Below are 17705 nucleotides of genomic sequence, written 5' to 3' on the forward strand. Positions count from 1 at the left end.
TTGGGACTGGAGCAGAGCTCCCATTTGCCAGGGATCTCTTAAAGAATTTTTAAATTATATTTGTGATCGAATGTGTAAATTCAATGAAAAAAAGAATTGGAACTTTTCAAGATGAAAAGCTTTAAAAAACAATCAGCACCAGAAAGTTTCTCTTTGCGGTCTGATGGTTTTCACTTACTGGGATAAAGATAAAATAGACAGAACATGTATAGCTCTGAACCTTACATAGGCTTTATCTTCTATTAGGCTGCTAAAGTAATATTTATCTTTTCATAAAGTAATAGATTTTGCTTATGGAATGGAATAATGCCTGTCATCGTCATAGCACTATGGGATCAGGAAGAGGGGTTGGAGTTACAGGAATATTACTGTTGGAAGATTGATTATATGTGGGGCTAAATATGGACAACTTGTGGGAAAAAAAGGAGGGACTAAAACTCTGACATTTGGAGGTTAGTAGATTTTGTTTTCCTCCAGCTCACAATGGAAGTTGACGGTAAGGTTGAGTCCATTATGAAGAGGACAGCGTTGGTAGCCAATACCTCCAACATGCCTGTCGCTGCTAGAGAAGCCTCTATTTATACTGGTGAGTGTGTAAGCTGGAATAAAAGCCATGAGGATATGTTCTTAGATTACAGCTAGCACCAACCATCTTCCATCCCAAATAATTTTTCTTTCATTCCAAAATACTATACATACAGTCATATTCCTAGTTGTTAAAAATATTTTTCTTATTGTATCTTTTTTTTAAAGATTTATTTATTTATTTATTTGAAAGAGTTACACAGAGACAGAGGAGAGGCAGAGAGAGAGAGAGAGAGAGAGAGAGAGAGAGAGGGAGAGGGAGAGAGGTCTTCCATCCACTGGTTTACTTTCCAACTGGCTGCAACGGTGGGCTGCCTTCCCAGGCCATAGCAGAGAGCCGATCAGAAGTGGAGCAGCCGAGACTCTAACTGGCGCCCATATGGGATGCCGGCACTGCAGGCAGCAGCTTTACCCACTTTGCCACAGCTCCGGCCCCTCTTATTGTATCTTAAGAATAAGTGAACATAAGACCCTAAACTTTTTTTTTTTTAATTTATTTATTTGAAAGGCAGAGTTACAGAGAGGCAGAGGCAGAAGCAGCAGAGAGAGCGAGAAATCTTCCATCCACTGGTTTACTCCCCATTTGGCCACAATGGCCGGAACTGAGCTAATCTTAAGCCAGGAGCTTCTTCTGGGTCTCCCACACGGGTGCAGGGGCCCAACCACTTGGGCCATCTTCTACTGGCCATAGCAGAGAGCTGGATCGGAAGTGGAGCAGCAGGGACTCAAACCGGCGACCATATGGGCTGCCGGCACTGCAAGCAGTGGCTTTACCTGCTACACCACAGCGCTGTCCCCTGCCCTAAACTTTTTAATGACCATAAAATAATGTATTTTTACTATTTTCTCTATTACATATTTTACAATTAATGTATCTTTAAATTTACCTGTATGTCTACAACTTGAATTATCAACTCTGCATTGTTATACTTTGAGGATATAAAAGATAAGAGAGTTAATATGTTTAGGTATTGCCTTCTATCTTTACTCCCACTTCCATTCCAGCTTTTAGTACTTTTATTTCTACTTTTTCAGGTTTCATAAAATTTACTTTCTGGTTTGTAAGCATAATCTAATGTTTGCTGTGGCTTAGCGGTGTACTGAAATGGAGTTTATGTCACTGACAATCCTTTGGCTACGGTTTTTCCATTTCATTTCCTGATGGGTTCAAATTTGACTTTTAGAAGCTTCTTCAAGAAAGATTCATGGAAACTATATTCCCTGAATTCTTGTTTTTACATAAGCTTCATATTTTTCCATATTACCTTTAAATTTTAACAGTAGTTTGGCTGAATATAAAATGCTGGAATCAATATTTCTTTTTCTTTTCTTTTCTTTTCTTTTTTTTTTTTTTTTTTTTTGGAAAGGCAGAGTGGATAGTGAGAGAGACAGAGAGAAAGGTCGTCCTTTTCCATTGGTTCACCCTGCAATGGCTGCCATGGCCTGCACGCTGCGGCCAGCACACCGCACTGATCCGAAGCCAGGAGCCAGGTGCTTTCTCCTGGTCTCCCATGCGGGTGTAGGGCCCAAGCACTTGGGTCATCCTCCACTGCCTTCCCAGGCCATAGCAAGGAGCTAGAGTGGAAGAGGAGCAACCAGGACTAGAACCCAGCGCCCACATGGGATGCCGGCGCCGCAGGCGGAGGATTAATCAAGTGAGCCACGATGCCGGCCCCTTCAAAAAGTGCCCTTCTTTAAAAAAAAAAAAAAAAAAAATTATTTATTTGAAAGAATTACAGAGAGGCAGAGAGAGAGAGAGTGAGTCTATCCACTGATTTACTCTCCAAATGGTCACAACTGCTGGAGCTGGGCAGATCTGAAGCCAGGAGCTTCTTCTGGGTCTCCCAAACAGGTACAGGGGCTCAAGGACTTGGGCTATCTTTCACTGCTTTCCCAGGCATATTAGCAGGGAGCTGGATTGGAAGTGGAGCAGCTGGGACTTGAACCAGCACCCATATAAGATGCGAGCACTGCAGGTGGCAGCCTTACCCGCTGTGCCACAGTGCTGGCCCCCAAGAAGTATCTTAATCACTGAGCCAAGTGCCCACTCCCAGTACTAATAGTTTTGATAAATATTTCCTTAGACATAGTGCACCTTTTCAGTCTCTGAATATGTCTTTTATTTGAGAAAAATTTTGACAATACTCTCTGAAACTTTTTCTCTTCCATTATGGCTATCTTATTTTAGTTTACAAACCAGGTATTTTGCATCTCCTTTATATATTTTCCATATGTTTCATTTCCTCTCTTTTATCTACTTGTTCACAGGATAAATAGTGTTTATCCTTGGTGTGCTTCTAATGAAACCTTTATTTCTCTAATGGCTTATTTTTTTTCATCCTATCTCTTTGTTGAGTTGTCAGCTTATGAAACATCTCTTCATCTTCTTTTTTTTTTTTTCTAAAGTAATTTTTTTAAAGATTTACTTACTTGGGGTCAGCACTGTGGTGTAGAAGGTTAAGCGTCCACTTGCAGTACCAGCGTCCCATGTGGGTGCCTGTTTTGAGTACTGGCTGCTCCACTTCCAATTCAGCTCCCTGCTAATGAACCTGGGAAAGCAGGAGAAGATGACCCAAGCCCCTAGGGCCCCTGCACCCACGTGGGAGACCTGCGTGGGAGACCTGGAAAAAGTTCCTGTCTCCTGGATTTGGATCAGCTCCACTCCAGCTGTTGTGGCCATTTGGGGAATGAACCAACAGATGGAAGATGGGTATCTTGCTCTCTCTCTCTCTCTCTCAATCTCTGTCTCTGTCTCTCTCCCCCTGCCATGTATTTCTGCCTTTCAAATAAATAAATAAATCTTAAAGAAAAAAAAGGTTTACTTACATATTTGAAAGTCAAAGTTACAGGGAGAGGGGAAGAGACCAAAACTGCCTGCTGGTTCACTATCTCTTCTTAACCTTGCTGTATATTCCATGATCTTTTATTTTGTGGTAGGATATATTATTAAGATTTTTTTTTCTTTTTTGTTATTATCCATGGTCAGAATTCTTATCTGTTCCTGGGTAGATTCTTTTACCAGCATTTCATTCCTCCCTTCTATCTTCTGTATATATATAATATACATTACATATATCCTATTTTTAGATATTCTGTGCTGATATTTATTATTATTAGTGCTTATCTTTGTAGGAGATGGGAGGGAGTAGTTGTGACTATGGTCCAGGGCAACAGGAATTCTTCCTGGTAGCAAGTGAAATTTGTTGTGGCATGCAGTTCTGTAAGTTACCTTATTGTTTCCTTGTCTTCTGCTGGCAAAAATCAGCAACTATACGAGCATTCACACTGACTTCTTTCTCATGCACTCTGCCTCACCCACTTTGTAGCTTTTGAAAATAGGCAAGAGAGTGCCTGCATGTGTGTTAGTCATCCCCTGTCTCCCTGTTTCTCCTTGATGCCGCACTGTATCCAAGAACTCCTGCCACCAGCCATGGAGCCCTCTGCGGTTTTTAAACAAAGCACTCTTGGTTTTGGCATCAGGATATGCCTCCTGCTTTGCAGAAGTTGTTTTCTGAGCCAGAAATGAATGAATGAATGAATCTTGGGATTTTCCCTCACCTTTGTGGGTTTTCACAGCATTTAAGTGGCTTTCCTCATGGTTCTGTTCTGGGGCTAAACATAGCTCCTAGTTTCTAGTGGCCAGTTTGTATTTCTTGCCCTTCTTTTTTGGGTGGTTATTTTCATGAAAAGCAAAGGGAAGTGATATATTTGTGTGCCATTTTAAGGTAGGAGATCTAGGCCAACGTTGTGTTGCAGTGAGTTAAGCCACTGCTTACAATGCAAGTATCCCTCATTAGAATGCCAGGAGTCCCAGCTGCTCCACTTCCCATAAACCTCCCTGATAATGTGCATGGGAAGTCAGCAAAAGATGGTACCTGGGCCCCTGCTTCCCAGGTGGGAGACCTAGATTGAATTCCTGATTTCTGGCCTCAGCATGGCCAGAGTAGGCTGTTACAGCCATTTGGGGAATGACCCAGCAGATGAAAGATCTTTTCCTGACACTCCCTTTCTCTCTGTAGCTTTACCTGTCAAATAAATACATAAATCTTTAAAAAGAAGAAGAAGAAGACAGTAGATCTAACTCATTTTAAATGGCTACACAATGTCCCTTTGTATGGTTACAGCGTAATCTATTTAATTCACACCGTTTTGGTGGATACTTGGATTATTTAGAGTGTTTTGCTGTCACAATGATACCTCACTTAAACATCTTTATGTGTGTTTTTTACTTTGTATTTTTGAAGGGCATATATGCACATTTTTGTAGGACAATTTCTTAGATGTAAAATTCCTGCCCCAATGATGAGTTGCCATGCTAATACTGAGCCACCAGGTAGGGCAGTGTTGCCCTGGCTTGGGTGCCAGTGAGTTAAACAAAACTTCTCACATGAAGACCTGAGGGGCATGTAGTGGTGGGGGAAGAAGCAAAATTCATGAGAGTACAACTGTGAATGCATGTTTTGAATTCTGATAGTCCTTCAAAAGGGATAGCAGTGACAAGAGTTTCTATCTACAACAACTTAACCAGTGCTAGTTTTTCCAGTACTTTCCTGTAATAATTTTTAAATGCATGGTTGAATATCCCAGTGACCATCAGTGTTTCTAACATCAAATTCAGTGATTGACATGTTAATATTCTTGCCTTATTAAATACCTATTCAATCTGTATTTCTTTTTTTTAAAGATTTATTTATTTATTTGAAAGAGTTACACAGAGAAAAGAGAGGCAGAGAGAGAGAGAGAGGGAGAGAGAGTCAATCTGTTTCTTAACAGAGCTGACATCTTTCCTGTGTATGTCAACCATTTAAAACTGCCTTCTGCCCTTTTGCCTTTTAAATGGTAGTTGTTTTTCATACTGCTTTGTACCAGTTTATTTTTTATTTTGTCTGCGTTGTTTTTTTTGTTTTTTTGTTTTTTTTAGGTACTGATATCTTTAAGTCTAGGAGAAAAATGAAATTTATTCATGTTTACCTGTCTTTTCTACCACATCTAGCAAATATCCACAATTATGAGTGATATGTCACCCAAAATTAAAACACACTCATGCTTGTACAAGAGAGAGTAACATCCTGTCATCAGATTGAAATCTGTGATAATTATTGTATTTTTTAATCATTATCATTGATAAGTAATGTTTCTTAAAGACATTGATTATGGAACCTTTTTACAGAAACCTCAGAAGTTTCTTTTTTTATTCTGGAAAATATAGTATGAGAAATAATAAAGTACAGAATTTTCCAACTACTTTATTTAATTGTAAGCCTCTGTTTCTTTACTGATAAAGGAGTCAGGGCATGAGATTTTAGGACTCTTACAATATAGAAACAAGTATACATTTCTTCTATTTGAGGGCATTCATATCTATTTCCTTTCATTTGATATTTACAAATATACAGAGGCAGATTTATTGTATTTTAACAGATTAGGAAACTATAGGAAAATCAAGTTATTTTGCTAGCATTAATGACAGTACAGGAACTAGAGCCCAGTAGTTTACTGCATGTGCATTTACATGACAGGACCTAATCTGCATAGCAGTAAGATCTGAGTAAGTGAGATATTACTCATGTTAATAGCATTTGTTACTTGAAAAGCAACCAAACAAGCTAGTTAGTTGAGAGTGCTTTTATGTGTGCATGTGTTTGTGAAAGAGAGATACAGTATGGACAAAAACTACAAGTGGAAATTAATTGCAGACTTAGTTATTTCAACGAGAATAGGGAAAAAGTGTTTTTCTGCCTTTTAAAATGTGTATATATGTCAGGGTTGGCTAGGTTATGACATCAAATCATAATTACTCAGTATAATAGATGTTTACTTCAGATGATCAGAGGGCTCCTAATTCTGTCATTCTTGGCTGGGCCCTAGGCTGAGAACAGCTCTGCCGTTTGCAACTCATGGTTTACAGGCCTCCCGGAAGTTCTTTCCATTTCAGTAGCCACAAAGAAGAGAGCGTGGACGAGTACGTGACTTTCCTGGCCATAGAACGTATTTTTTTGTTTTGATATTTTTGAGTCAAATTCCACGACAGGAATCTACCTGGAAGTCAGTTACGTGGCCATATCTAAATGCAGAGAGCACTAGGAAATACAGTTGAGCTGGAAGTGTAAAAGAGGCAAAAGAATAGATTTGCAGGAACAACTAGCAGTCTACCTCATATGTAAAGTTTTCTTAAGGATGAAAAAGTCAGGATTTTATATTCTTGCATTGTAATGGGTAATATTCTTCCCAATTTAGGAATTACACTATCAGAATATTTCCGTGACATGGGCTATCATGTCAGTATGATGGCTGACTCTACCTCTAGATGGGCTGAGGCCCTTCGAGAAATCTCTGGTCGCCTGGCTGAAATGCCTGCAGGTAAGTCTGCACTGCATATCATGTATATGGTAAGATTTGGAAGTCTGGCTTAGAACTCCTCTTTTAAAATTTATTTTCATCTTTCAGACAGTGGATATCCTGCATATCTTGGTGCCCGTCTGGCATCTTTCTATGAGCGAGCAGGCAGAGTGAAATGTCTTGGAAATCCCGAAAGAGAAGGGAGTGTCAGCATTGTGGGAGCGTAAGCATCTAAACTGTTTACTTCTCAAAAGAAAAAAAGTCATTTATTTTAAGGAGATATCATACAAGAGTACTTGAAAAAGATTGTGGAAAATGGTATGAAAAGTTTATTTTGGTACAAAATAATTGGAATCCATAAATAGTTTTTTATAATACATATTTTCCATGAACTCTTGGGAGACTTTTTTTTTTTTAAGATTTATTTATTTGAAAGAGAGTTACAGAGAGGAAGAGGCAGAGAGAGAGAGAGAGATCTTCCATCTGCTGGTTCACTCCCCAGATGGCCGCAACAGCTGAGCTGTGCCAGTCTGAAGCCAGGAGCCAGGAGCATCCTCCAAGTCTCCCACGTGGGTGCAGGGGCCCAAGGTCTTGGGCCATCTTGTACTGCTTTCCAGGCCACAGAAGAGAGCTGGATCAGAAGTGGAGCAGCTGGGTCTTGAGCTAGTGCCCATATGGGATACCAGCACTGCAGGTGGTGGCTTTACCCGCTACACCACCAGCCACGGAGATTCTTTTTTTTTTTTTTAATTGTTTTTTATTTTTTATTTTTTTAACAGGCAGAGTTAGACAGAGAGAGAGAGACAGAGAGAAAGGTCTTACTTTGCTGTTGGTTCACCCCCCAAATGGCCTCTATGGCCTGCGTGCTCCACTGATATGAAGCCAGGAGTCAGGTGCTTCTCCTGGTCTCCCATGGGGTGCAGCGCCCAAGCACTTGCGCCATCCTCCACTGCACTCCCGGGCCACAGCAGAGAGCTGGACTGGAAGAGGAGCAACTTGGACAGAATCCGGCGCCCTGACCGGGACTAGAACCCGGTGTGCTGGTGCTGCAGGCAGAGGATTAGCCTAGTGAGCCATGGCACCGGCCTTATTTATTTATTTGAGAGATAGAGTTATAGACAGCGAGAGGGAGAGACAGAAAGATCTTCCGTACATTGGTTCACTCCTCAGGTGGCCGTAATGGCTGGAGCTGGGCAGGAACCAGGTGCTTCTTCCAGGTCTCTCACGCAGCTTTAGGGGCCCAAGGACTTGGACTATCTTCTACTGCTTTCCCAGCCACAGCAGAGAGCTGGACTGGAAGAGGAGCAGCCGGGACTAGAACCCACACCCATAGGGATGCCGGCGCCACAGGCGGAGGATTAACCTACTGCGCCACAGCACTGACCCCCATGGAAACTCTATATGCATGGATTTCAAAACTTTTTGCCCAGAATATTTTAATTCCATTTTGCCTGAACTTCTTGAAGTTTGTTCATATTTAGCCTCATTTGGGATATTGGTTTTTAACCAACATTTTTTTTTTTGAAAGGCAGTGCTAAAGACAGAGAGAGAGAGAGATAGAGAGAGATTCCCCCATCCGTTGGTCCACTCCCCAAATGGATGCAATGGCTGAGACGGTGCCAGTCCAAAGCCAGGAGCCTGGGGCTTCATCCAGTTTTTCAGGTGCAAGGGCCCAAACACTTGAGCCATCCTCCTCTGCCCTCAGGTACACCAGCAGGGAGTTGATTGGAAACAGGGCATGGGATGCTGGCATTGCAGGTGGTGGCTCTACCAGCTACACCACAATGCCAGACCCTTTAACCAACATTGTACTCCACTGTCATCGAGGGATCTCTCTGAAGGTCCATATGTTTAGGTCGTCTCTGCATATTCTGGTTCCATCGATTTGACTTCACTGATTTATTATATTCAAATCGCGGTATCTTGGGAATAACTTAGAAGGCTATAGACACGTAAAGGTGAGATTGCCTCATGGTGAAAACAAAGTGAACATTCATGATCACTACATAAAGCCATATTGGTTCTCATAGCTTTTCCTTCCTTTGTGCTTCATCTATTTAATTAGAATAATGAAACATCATAATAAAACATCTGTCTCATTTTTCATACTAGAAAGTGTTTAATTGTTGTCATTCTTATTTGCAACTAAATACTGTCTTTTATTTAAGATTTTCATGGAAGATTTTCTTCCCAAAAGCCATTTGCAAAGTTACTTGTATTAAAAAGTTATATGCATTTGGGGCCGGTGCTGTGGCTCACTTGGTTAATCCTCCACCTGCAGTGCCAGCATCCCATATGGGTACCGGGTTCTAGTCCCGGTTACTCCTCTTCCAGTCCAGCTCTCTGCTGTGGCCTGGGAGGGCAGTGGAGGATGGCCCAAGTGCTGGAGCCCCTGCACCCGCATGGGAGACCAGGAGGAAGCACCTGGCTCCTGGCTTCGGATTGGTGCAGCGCCGGCCTTAGCGGCCATTTAGGGGGTGAACCAATGGAAGGAAGACCTTTTTCTCTGTCTCTCTCTCTCACTGTCTATAATTCTACCTGTCAAATAAAAAAAAAAAGATTAAAAAAAATGTTATATGCATTAAAATTGACTTTCATATTGACCTTCATAAGCAATTTGTTTTTCATAAAAATTCTAATGAGTATTATTTTTCTTTTTTAGTGTTTCTCCACCTGGTGGTGATTTTTCTGACCCAGTTACATCTGCTACTCTTGGTATTGTTCAGGTATGTCTTTCCATAATGTAGTCCACTTCTGAGACTTTCTCTACCTTTCCCCACTTCAGCTGTTCTTTTTTTTATTTTTTAATTTAGAAATTTGCTCTATTTAATCTATAAGCTTTATATAGCTTTGGTGTAGAAAAAAAGGTAAAACCATCATTTTTTTCCAAAGAAATCATTTATTTAATGAGTGTAAATTTCATAAGTACAACTTTAGGAATATGGTGATTCTTCCCACCATACCCACCCTCCCACCTCCACTCCCACACCACTTCCCATTCTCCACTAGATTAGTTTTCAATTAACTTTATACACAGAAGACCAACTCTATACTAAGTAAAGATTTCAACAATTTGCACACACACAGAAAAAACATTGTTTGAGAACAAGTTTTGCAATTAATTCTCATAATATAATTCATTAAGGACAGAAGTCCTGCAGGGGAAGTAAGTGCACAATGACTCCTGTTGTTAGTTTAACAGTTAACACTCTGATGTATGACATCACTGATCACCCGAGGCGCTTGACATGAGCTGCCAAGACTATGGAAGACTTTTGAATCCAGTCTCTGTAAGTATTTAGACAAGGCCATAAGCAGAGTGGAAGTTCTTTCCTCCCTTTAGAGAAAAGTATATCCTTTGATGGTCACTTCTTTCCACTGGGGTCTCTCTCACAGAGATCACCAAGGCACGATTTCAAAGACCAGACCCTTCTAGAAATGCAAGAGCTCTGAAAGTTATATATACCAGTTGAAAGACCAAGACAAAACTATGCCTGGAGCCATGATATTTAATAAACCAGTATTTTACATATCTGGAGGCTCTTTCCTGGGACTAATTAATCATCTTTACAAAAAAGAAAGAATAAAAACCAAAAAACTCAGAAAAACCAAATAGAATGAAACTCTCAGTGTTCCAGATCAACTTGTTAGACATCCATACAGTGTCTTGAAGAAAAACACCCTCTGGGACTAGCCAGTGGCATTTAAAGAAACTATTAGATTGCCTCCATATTTAAATACACTCCTGCTTCTTTAAAGGTTTTTTTTGGGCGGGGGGGGGGGGAGTTAAAATATTTCTTTTATTTTAGTGTTTTCAAAATCATTGTGAAGTGTTTCCTTTAGTCACTGAAGAGTAGGTAATTGTAAAGTCTGCTTTAGTAGCATTCTGAACATCGGGAGTTTTAAATAATGCACTGTTTCTTCTTAGGGTTTATAATAAACTTACTAATGTGTAGTGGAAAACACGTCCAGCTATCAAAGCATTATTAGTATAAGACTAACACTACTATTTAAGTTATGGTGGTACTAGTTTTAAAAACAAATAGGCTAAAAGATGTCGAATGGCAAAAACCCAGAAGTTTGATTTCTTCTCAGAGCGTGGTCCCAGGCAGGGAGCCTTGGGCAAAACAGTGATATGATCAGTCCACTCACTCCCTTACCCACATTCATGTAAAAGCAAGGCTGGAAGACATAGTATCTGCTTCCCAGTGAGAAGGCAGGGTGGGTAGGCAGCTTGACCTTTAAAAGAAGCCTAAGTAAGGGCCAGCATTGTGGCGTAACGTATAAAGCCTGCACCTGCAGTAGCTATTCCACTTCTGATCCAGCTCTCTGTTGTTATGGCCTGGGAAAGCAGCAGAAGATGGCCCAAGTACTTGGGCCCCTGCACTCACATGGGAGACCTGAAAGAAGCTCCCCGCTTCAGGTCAGCCCAGCCCATTTAGGGAGTGAACCAGCAGATGGAAGATTCTCTCTCTATTCTCTCTCTCTCTCTCTCTCTTTCTCTCTGCCTCATCTATTCAATAATAAATAAATCCTTTCAAATAAATAAATCCTTTTAAAAATAAAGAAGCCTAAATAAAGATATGTACAAACCAGAGCTTTAGTAAAGAAAAAGATTGATATATTCATGAGTATGTGTGTTATTTAAATGGGAAAAACAGAATATTTACCTCATTTTCAGAGTCTTAAATAATATGGTCTGCTTTTTCTTAGTTTATTACCTTGAGTTTGTAATAAATTTAATAATATGTAAATGGAAAATACATCCAGATAGCCAAATATTACTAGTGTGTAAGACTAACACTGTTCTTTTTAAATTTTTTTTTAATTTTTTTTGACAGGCAGAGTGGACAGTTGAGAGAGAGAGAGACAGAGAGACAGACAGAAAGGTCTTCCTTTTCCATTGGTTCACCCCCCAATGGCCGCTGCAGCCGGCGCACCACACTGATCCGAAGCCAGGAGCCAGGTGCTTCTCCTGGTCTCCCATGTGGGTGCAGGTCCCAAGGACTTGGGCCACCCTCCACTGCACTCCCAGGCCACAGCAGAGAGCTGGCCTGGAAGAAGAGCAACTGGGACAGAATCCGGCGCTCCAACCGGGACTAGAACCCGGTGTGCCGGCGCCGCAGGCAGAGGATTAGCCTATTGAGCCACGGCACTGGCCTAATATGGTTCTTTAAGTCAGAGTAATCCTAGTTATAGATACAAATATACCAGGACATGCACTGTGGCATAGCAGGTAAAGCTGCCACCCATGGTGCCAGCATCCCATATAGACGCTGGTTTGAGTCCCGGCTGCTCCACTTCTGATACAGCTCCCTGCCAATGTGCCTGGGGAAGCAGCAGAAGATGGCCTATGTACTTGGATCCTGCACACACTGGGAGACCAGTAAGAATCTCCTGGCTCCTGGCTTCTTCTTGACCCAGCCCTGGTCATTGCCTCTATTTGGGAGAGTGAACCAGAGGATGAAAGGTCTCTCTCTCTCTCTCTCTCTCTCTCTCTCTCTCTCTTTCTAACTCTGCTTTTCAAATAAATAAATAACTTTAAAAAAAGAAAAGAAAATGCTAAAGAGAGAAAAAAAAGGAACAAACAGACCAAAAATGTAGAGTACTATGCAAAATGAAATAATGAAGTGACAAAGACTAAATTTACAACTCTGAAAGTCTTTAACATTTGCTACAATTTTGGGTTTTAAATTCTAAGAAGGAGAGGAACAAAGTTTTAAATCTGTCAGATACCTGTGAATGATTGGCATTAGCAAAATGATTAATCAGTCTCACTGAATTGGGCCTTAGTGATGGGGAACTGATTTAATCTGAACATTTAGAAATTTTAAATCTGTACCATCTCAATAAGCCCCTTCTGGTACCAGTGTTTATATTAACCCATAATAGTCTCTTGTTTTAATTATAAAAAAATTCTTTTTGGAAGGCAGATAGAGAGACTTACACAGAAAGAAATCTCCTGTCTGCTGATTCACTCCTCAAATGCCTACAGCAGCTGGGCTAGACTAGGCTGAAGTCGGAAGCCAGGAATGCAATTAGATGTCCCATGTGGGTAGCAGAGACGCAGCTCCTCGAGTTATCACCTGTTGCCTCCCAGGGGCAAATTATCAGGAAACTGGAATCCGGAGTGGAGCTAGGATTCAAACCCAGACTCTAAGTTAGGATGTGAACATCCCATGCAGCTTCTTAACCACTGCACCAAATGCTAGCCCCTGAAAGAGTCAATTAGGGGCCAGCACCACGGCATGGTAAGTTAAACCTCCACCTCCAGTGCTGGCACCCCATGTGGATACCGATTCATGTCTTGGCTGCTCTACTTCCAATCCAGCTCTCTGCTAATGGCCTGGAAAAGCAGAAGATGGCCCAGGTGCTTGGCCCCCTGCACCCATGTGGGAGACCTGGAGGAAGCTTCTGGCTCTTGGCTTCAGAGCAGCCCAGCTCCAGCCGTTGCAGCCATTTGGGGAGTGAACCAGCAGATGGAAGACCTTTCATTCTATCTCTCCCTTTGTCTATAACTCTTCCTCTCAAATAAATAAATCTTTAAAAAAACTCAATTAATTTTCCTTTTTGCTATCAGATTTGATATACTATTAAGGAAATCAGATAAATTTTTAATTTGATTTGTAGGTATTTCCCAACCTGAAAATGAAAGGAATACATTTTAAAATTGATATTTTCTGTAAGTTTTATTCTATTTCAATTATACTTGTCTTATATTAAAAAGATTATCACTTTACCAATGAAGAATAGAATTGCATATTTAGCACAAGCAAATACTTTAATGCTTTTTTTAAACTTATTTTTTAAGCAAAATCATTTTTGTGTTTCCTTTTTTAATCAGGTGTTCTGGGGCTTAGATAAGAAACTAGCTCAACGTAAGCATTTCCCCTCTGTCAATTGGCTCATCAGCTACAGCAAGTACATGCGGGCCTTGGATGAGTACTACGACAAACACTTCACAGAGTTTGTTCCTCTGAGGACCAAAGCTAAGGAGATTCTGCAGGAAGAAGAGGACCTGGCGGAGATTGTACAGCTTGTGGGAAAGGTGAGTTCTTAAAACCATGCAGGATAGATCTGTGGGTTACACTGGAGTGTTAACAAGGACAAGTAAAACCATACAGATGCAGATTCTTGAATAGCATAGTAAATATTTATTAAATATTTTAAATTACTTGAAATTTTGTATTCTTTATTGCGCTTAGCATAGTCCTTGGTATATTATAGATGAGAAAGAAACACTTGATTTACTTTTGTTTCTTGAAATGCAATGTAACCATCACCAAACAAAGTAGAATCTGATAGTATATATTTTAAAATTTTTTATTTATTTATTTTCATTTTATCTGAAAAGGTAGAGAGACAGAGATGAACAAGAATAGAGTTTCCATCCATTGGTTCAATCTGCAAATACTAGGAGCCCAGATCTCAATCTAGATTTCCTAGTCTGGGATGGCAGTAGATGATGGCTCAAGGTTGTGTGCTGATAGGCAGGTAGACAGAAGTGGGGCCAGGACGAGAACCCAGGCACTCAGATATATGATCTGGGCGTCCTGAAAGCAGCATTTTAACCCTTGCACGAGATAAGAATTTTTGTAGGAGCACTAGGGCTAGCAATCAGAACTACAGCTTTCTAGTCCTCCAATAATGAGCTTTTCCTTGTGCTTAATGAAGTGACTTACATGCTTGTGTCTCTGTCTTGATGTTTCAGAGGAAGATGGTACAATTAAATTTGGCCAAATCAGATCCCAAAATTGAATGACTTCTCAGATAGTATGCAATGCTATCTGGTTCTGTTCTTTTTATTAGATCTTAGGAAGTTATCCCCTAATTTTTCCAACAAAAGATAGTATTATTACATAGCTAATATACATAGATACATGTATGAAGATAGTTCAAAAAGGTCATGAAAACTAGAATCAAAAGATGAGTGTATTTTGTTGCAAAGAATTTTGAAATCCATGTATATAAAGGGTCTTCAAAAAGTTCATGGAGAATATGTATTATGAAATATTGCATGGATTTCAAATTTTTTTGCACCAAAATTTTTAAAGTACCTATATTTAATACATAATATTATAGTAAGTATCAATTATCAAAAGTACTGTAGAGCTATGAGCAGGAGTAAGAAACAGAAAACTTTTACATATAGGCAATACAAGAAAATAGAATTATAGACAATTTTCTTTATAAATGTAGTATAAAAATTAAAAATTAGCTTTCCTAGTCCCAGTAGGGTATTCTAGATAATAATACTTCTGAGCAAGTAAAATTTGTCAGGAGAATGCAAATGTGATTCAACAAAGAAAAAAGTATTATTATAATTCACTAATGTAACCTATGTAATGGAAAAATTCTGTCTCAATGTAGGTAAAATGTCTCAAGTTCATTACTTTTTTGTGATTTTGTTTTAGAGATTTATTTATTTGTTTGAAAACAGAGTTAGAGACAGAGATATCTTCCATCCCCTGGTTCACTCCCCAAATGGCCGCCGTGGCCAGGGCTGGGCCAGGTTGAAGCCAGGAGTCTGGAATTCCATCTGGGTCTCCACGTGAATGGCAAGAACACAAGCACTTGGGCCATCTTCTGCTTTCCCAGATGGATTAGCAGGGAGCTAGATTGGAAGTAGAGCAGCCAGAACTTGAACTGGCGTTAATATTGTATGCCAGTGTCTCAGGCAACAGCCTTAACCCACTATATTCACAATGCCACTCCCTTATTTGTAATTTTTAGAAACCTCTTAGCAAACAAGGAATAGAGAGTAACTTCTTTAATTTATTAAAAGTAATATATTAAGACCTAGGGAACACATTTTACTTAAGGAGTTTGGTGAGAGTGTCCTGATTGAAGATAAACACAAATAAAGAAAATGTCTCACTACTAGCAATGCTGATTAGATGATAAAACCAAAATTAAGATGTTCACAGTGGTAAGAAAAACTAGAGTATAGGAACTAACCAGAAATATACATTTCTTCTATGGAAAACATTGTTAAACTAATAAATAAAACAGAAGATAATCTAAAAACAGTCCATGCTCTTGGATGGGATGGTGTATTCGAAAGATACCACTTCTTTTTAATCTGTAAGTTCAGAGTGATGCCAATCAAGTTTCCTGTTAAGTCTTCTGAGCAAATGATTAACATCACAAAGATTCACAAGAGTAAAGAGGGATCTTCCTCCCCAATGGTTATTAATATAAAATCATTGTAATAAAACAGTGATACTGGTGAAATAACAGATCAGTGGAATAGAACAGAGACAAACTCATATATATGTGGATCCTTGATACTGCAAAGATGATTCCATAAACCCAGCGAGGGGAAGATGGATGTTTTTAGTCAGTGTGGGAAAGCTGTTTACTATTTGGAGAAACAAGCAAAGGCCTACCATGGGTAAAGTTAATAGACCAAAGACAAATTGGGGGAAGTCCGTGACATACACAGAGATCTCCTGTAAGTTAACAAGAAACTTGGAACACTGACAGAAAGCTGAACAAGGGGAAGGGCAAAGTGCTGATAGAAGAGGAAACTCAAAAGGCTAACAGGCCTGTGGAGACCCACTCCAACAGTAATGAGATCCATTGCACCAGTTAGAAAGGCAAAAACGAGAACATTGAGTGCTGCCAGGCGTTGTGGTGGGCATATCACCTGCTGCCATGCTGGGCAGTGCTCTCCTAGGACTTGCTTGCATGCCCTGAGACTGGCACTTCTGCTTCTGGATAATATCTCCAAGGACATTCTCAGGCAGACCCTAAAGGGCGTTTGTGGTGTCAGGGAATGAGGGGAAATCGGAATGTACTCTACTGGGGGCAGAAGATGGAAGGTGAAATAGGAAGGAGACACGCCACAGAGAATAAACAGTACAGGAGTTGGAAGCACAGACCACATGGCACCCAGCGACCTGGATGGATCTTAACAAAAATGCTGAAGACACAAGTAAGAATGTTCTACATAACTAAAAGCATTTGGACAGTATAAAATATACATTTCACAGGAATGCAAATGAAAGCGTATACACAGAACACATTTTTATAGGTTGAAAAGAATAGAGGTAAAAGGGATTTAAATTCAAAAAAGGAAAATAAAAAACCGAAGACAGGGAACTCTGCATCGAAATAATACAAGAGGGTAATTAACTCAATGAGCCTGTTCTTTCCCCTCACAACGCCCAAGAAATCTTTACTGGTTTGTTAGCTATAGTGCTATTATCTCTCAAGGCTGATAGGTGATTGCAAAAGTTATGGCTTTTGAGACACTAATATTTAAAAAGTGAAGCATACTATACTTCATAGTTTTAAACACTGCCTAGTATTAAAAAAAAAAGAGTTAACTGGGTTCTATAGATTTCTGTGAAATAGACTTAAGACTGAGAATTCAAATATTTAGCAAGCCAGTATGTAAAGAAGCATTTCAGGAAATGAGCAGCAGCCAGTTTGCACTCCAGTGTTCATAGCAGCATTAGTCACAATAACCAAGAAGGGAAAGCAACCCAGAGGTACATCTGTGGATGAATGGATAAACAAAATGTGAGGTAGACATGCAGTGGGGTATTATTTAAAAGCCAGGAAATCAGTCACATGCTGTAACTTGATGAACCTTAAGGACATTGTGTTAAGCAAAATAAACTAGCCACAAAAAGCCTAACACTGTATGATTTCACTTAGAGGAGTTATCTAAAATAGATCCTTGGAAACAGAGAGTTAGAGGAATGATTACCAGGAACCGGCAAGAGGGAAGAGACATGGGTTACTGTCTAATGAGGAGAGTTTCAGATGTGCAA

The 17705-nt window shown here is 40.0% G+C and overlaps 1 protein-coding gene and 1 non-coding gene across 4 annotated transcripts in view; both read left to right on the forward strand.

Annotated features, from left to right (window-relative positions):
- ATP6V1A (ATPase H+ transporting V1 subunit A) overlaps window positions 1-17705 on the forward strand; it is a 64691-nt gene that overhangs the window by 38653 nt on the left and 8333 nt on the right. For all 3 annotated transcript variants that reach the window (XM_051819038.2, XM_051819039.2, XM_070072120.1), the window contains 5 exons: window positions 478-586; window positions 6823-6945; window positions 7033-7147; window positions 9587-9650; window positions 13769-13972. In XM_051819038.2, coding sequence (XP_051674998.1) covers window positions 478-586; window positions 6823-6945; window positions 7033-7147; window positions 9587-9650; window positions 13769-13972 — 615 coding nt within the window. The remainder of the gene's footprint in view (window positions 1-477; window positions 587-6822; window positions 6946-7032; window positions 7148-9586; window positions 9651-13768; window positions 13973-17705) is intronic.
- Window positions 4880-4989, forward strand: LOC127483073 (small nucleolar RNA U6-53/MBII-28). Its single transcript, XR_007909040.1, has one exon. It is a non-coding gene; the product is annotated as a small nucleolar RNA U6-53/MBII-28 (small nucleolar RNA).

Source organism: Oryctolagus cuniculus, chromosome 4, assembly GCF_964237555.1.
Source record: "Oryctolagus cuniculus chromosome 4, mOryCun1.1, whole genome shotgun sequence".
NCBI classification, from domain to species: domain Eukaryota; kingdom Metazoa; phylum Chordata; class Mammalia; order Lagomorpha; family Leporidae; genus Oryctolagus; species Oryctolagus cuniculus.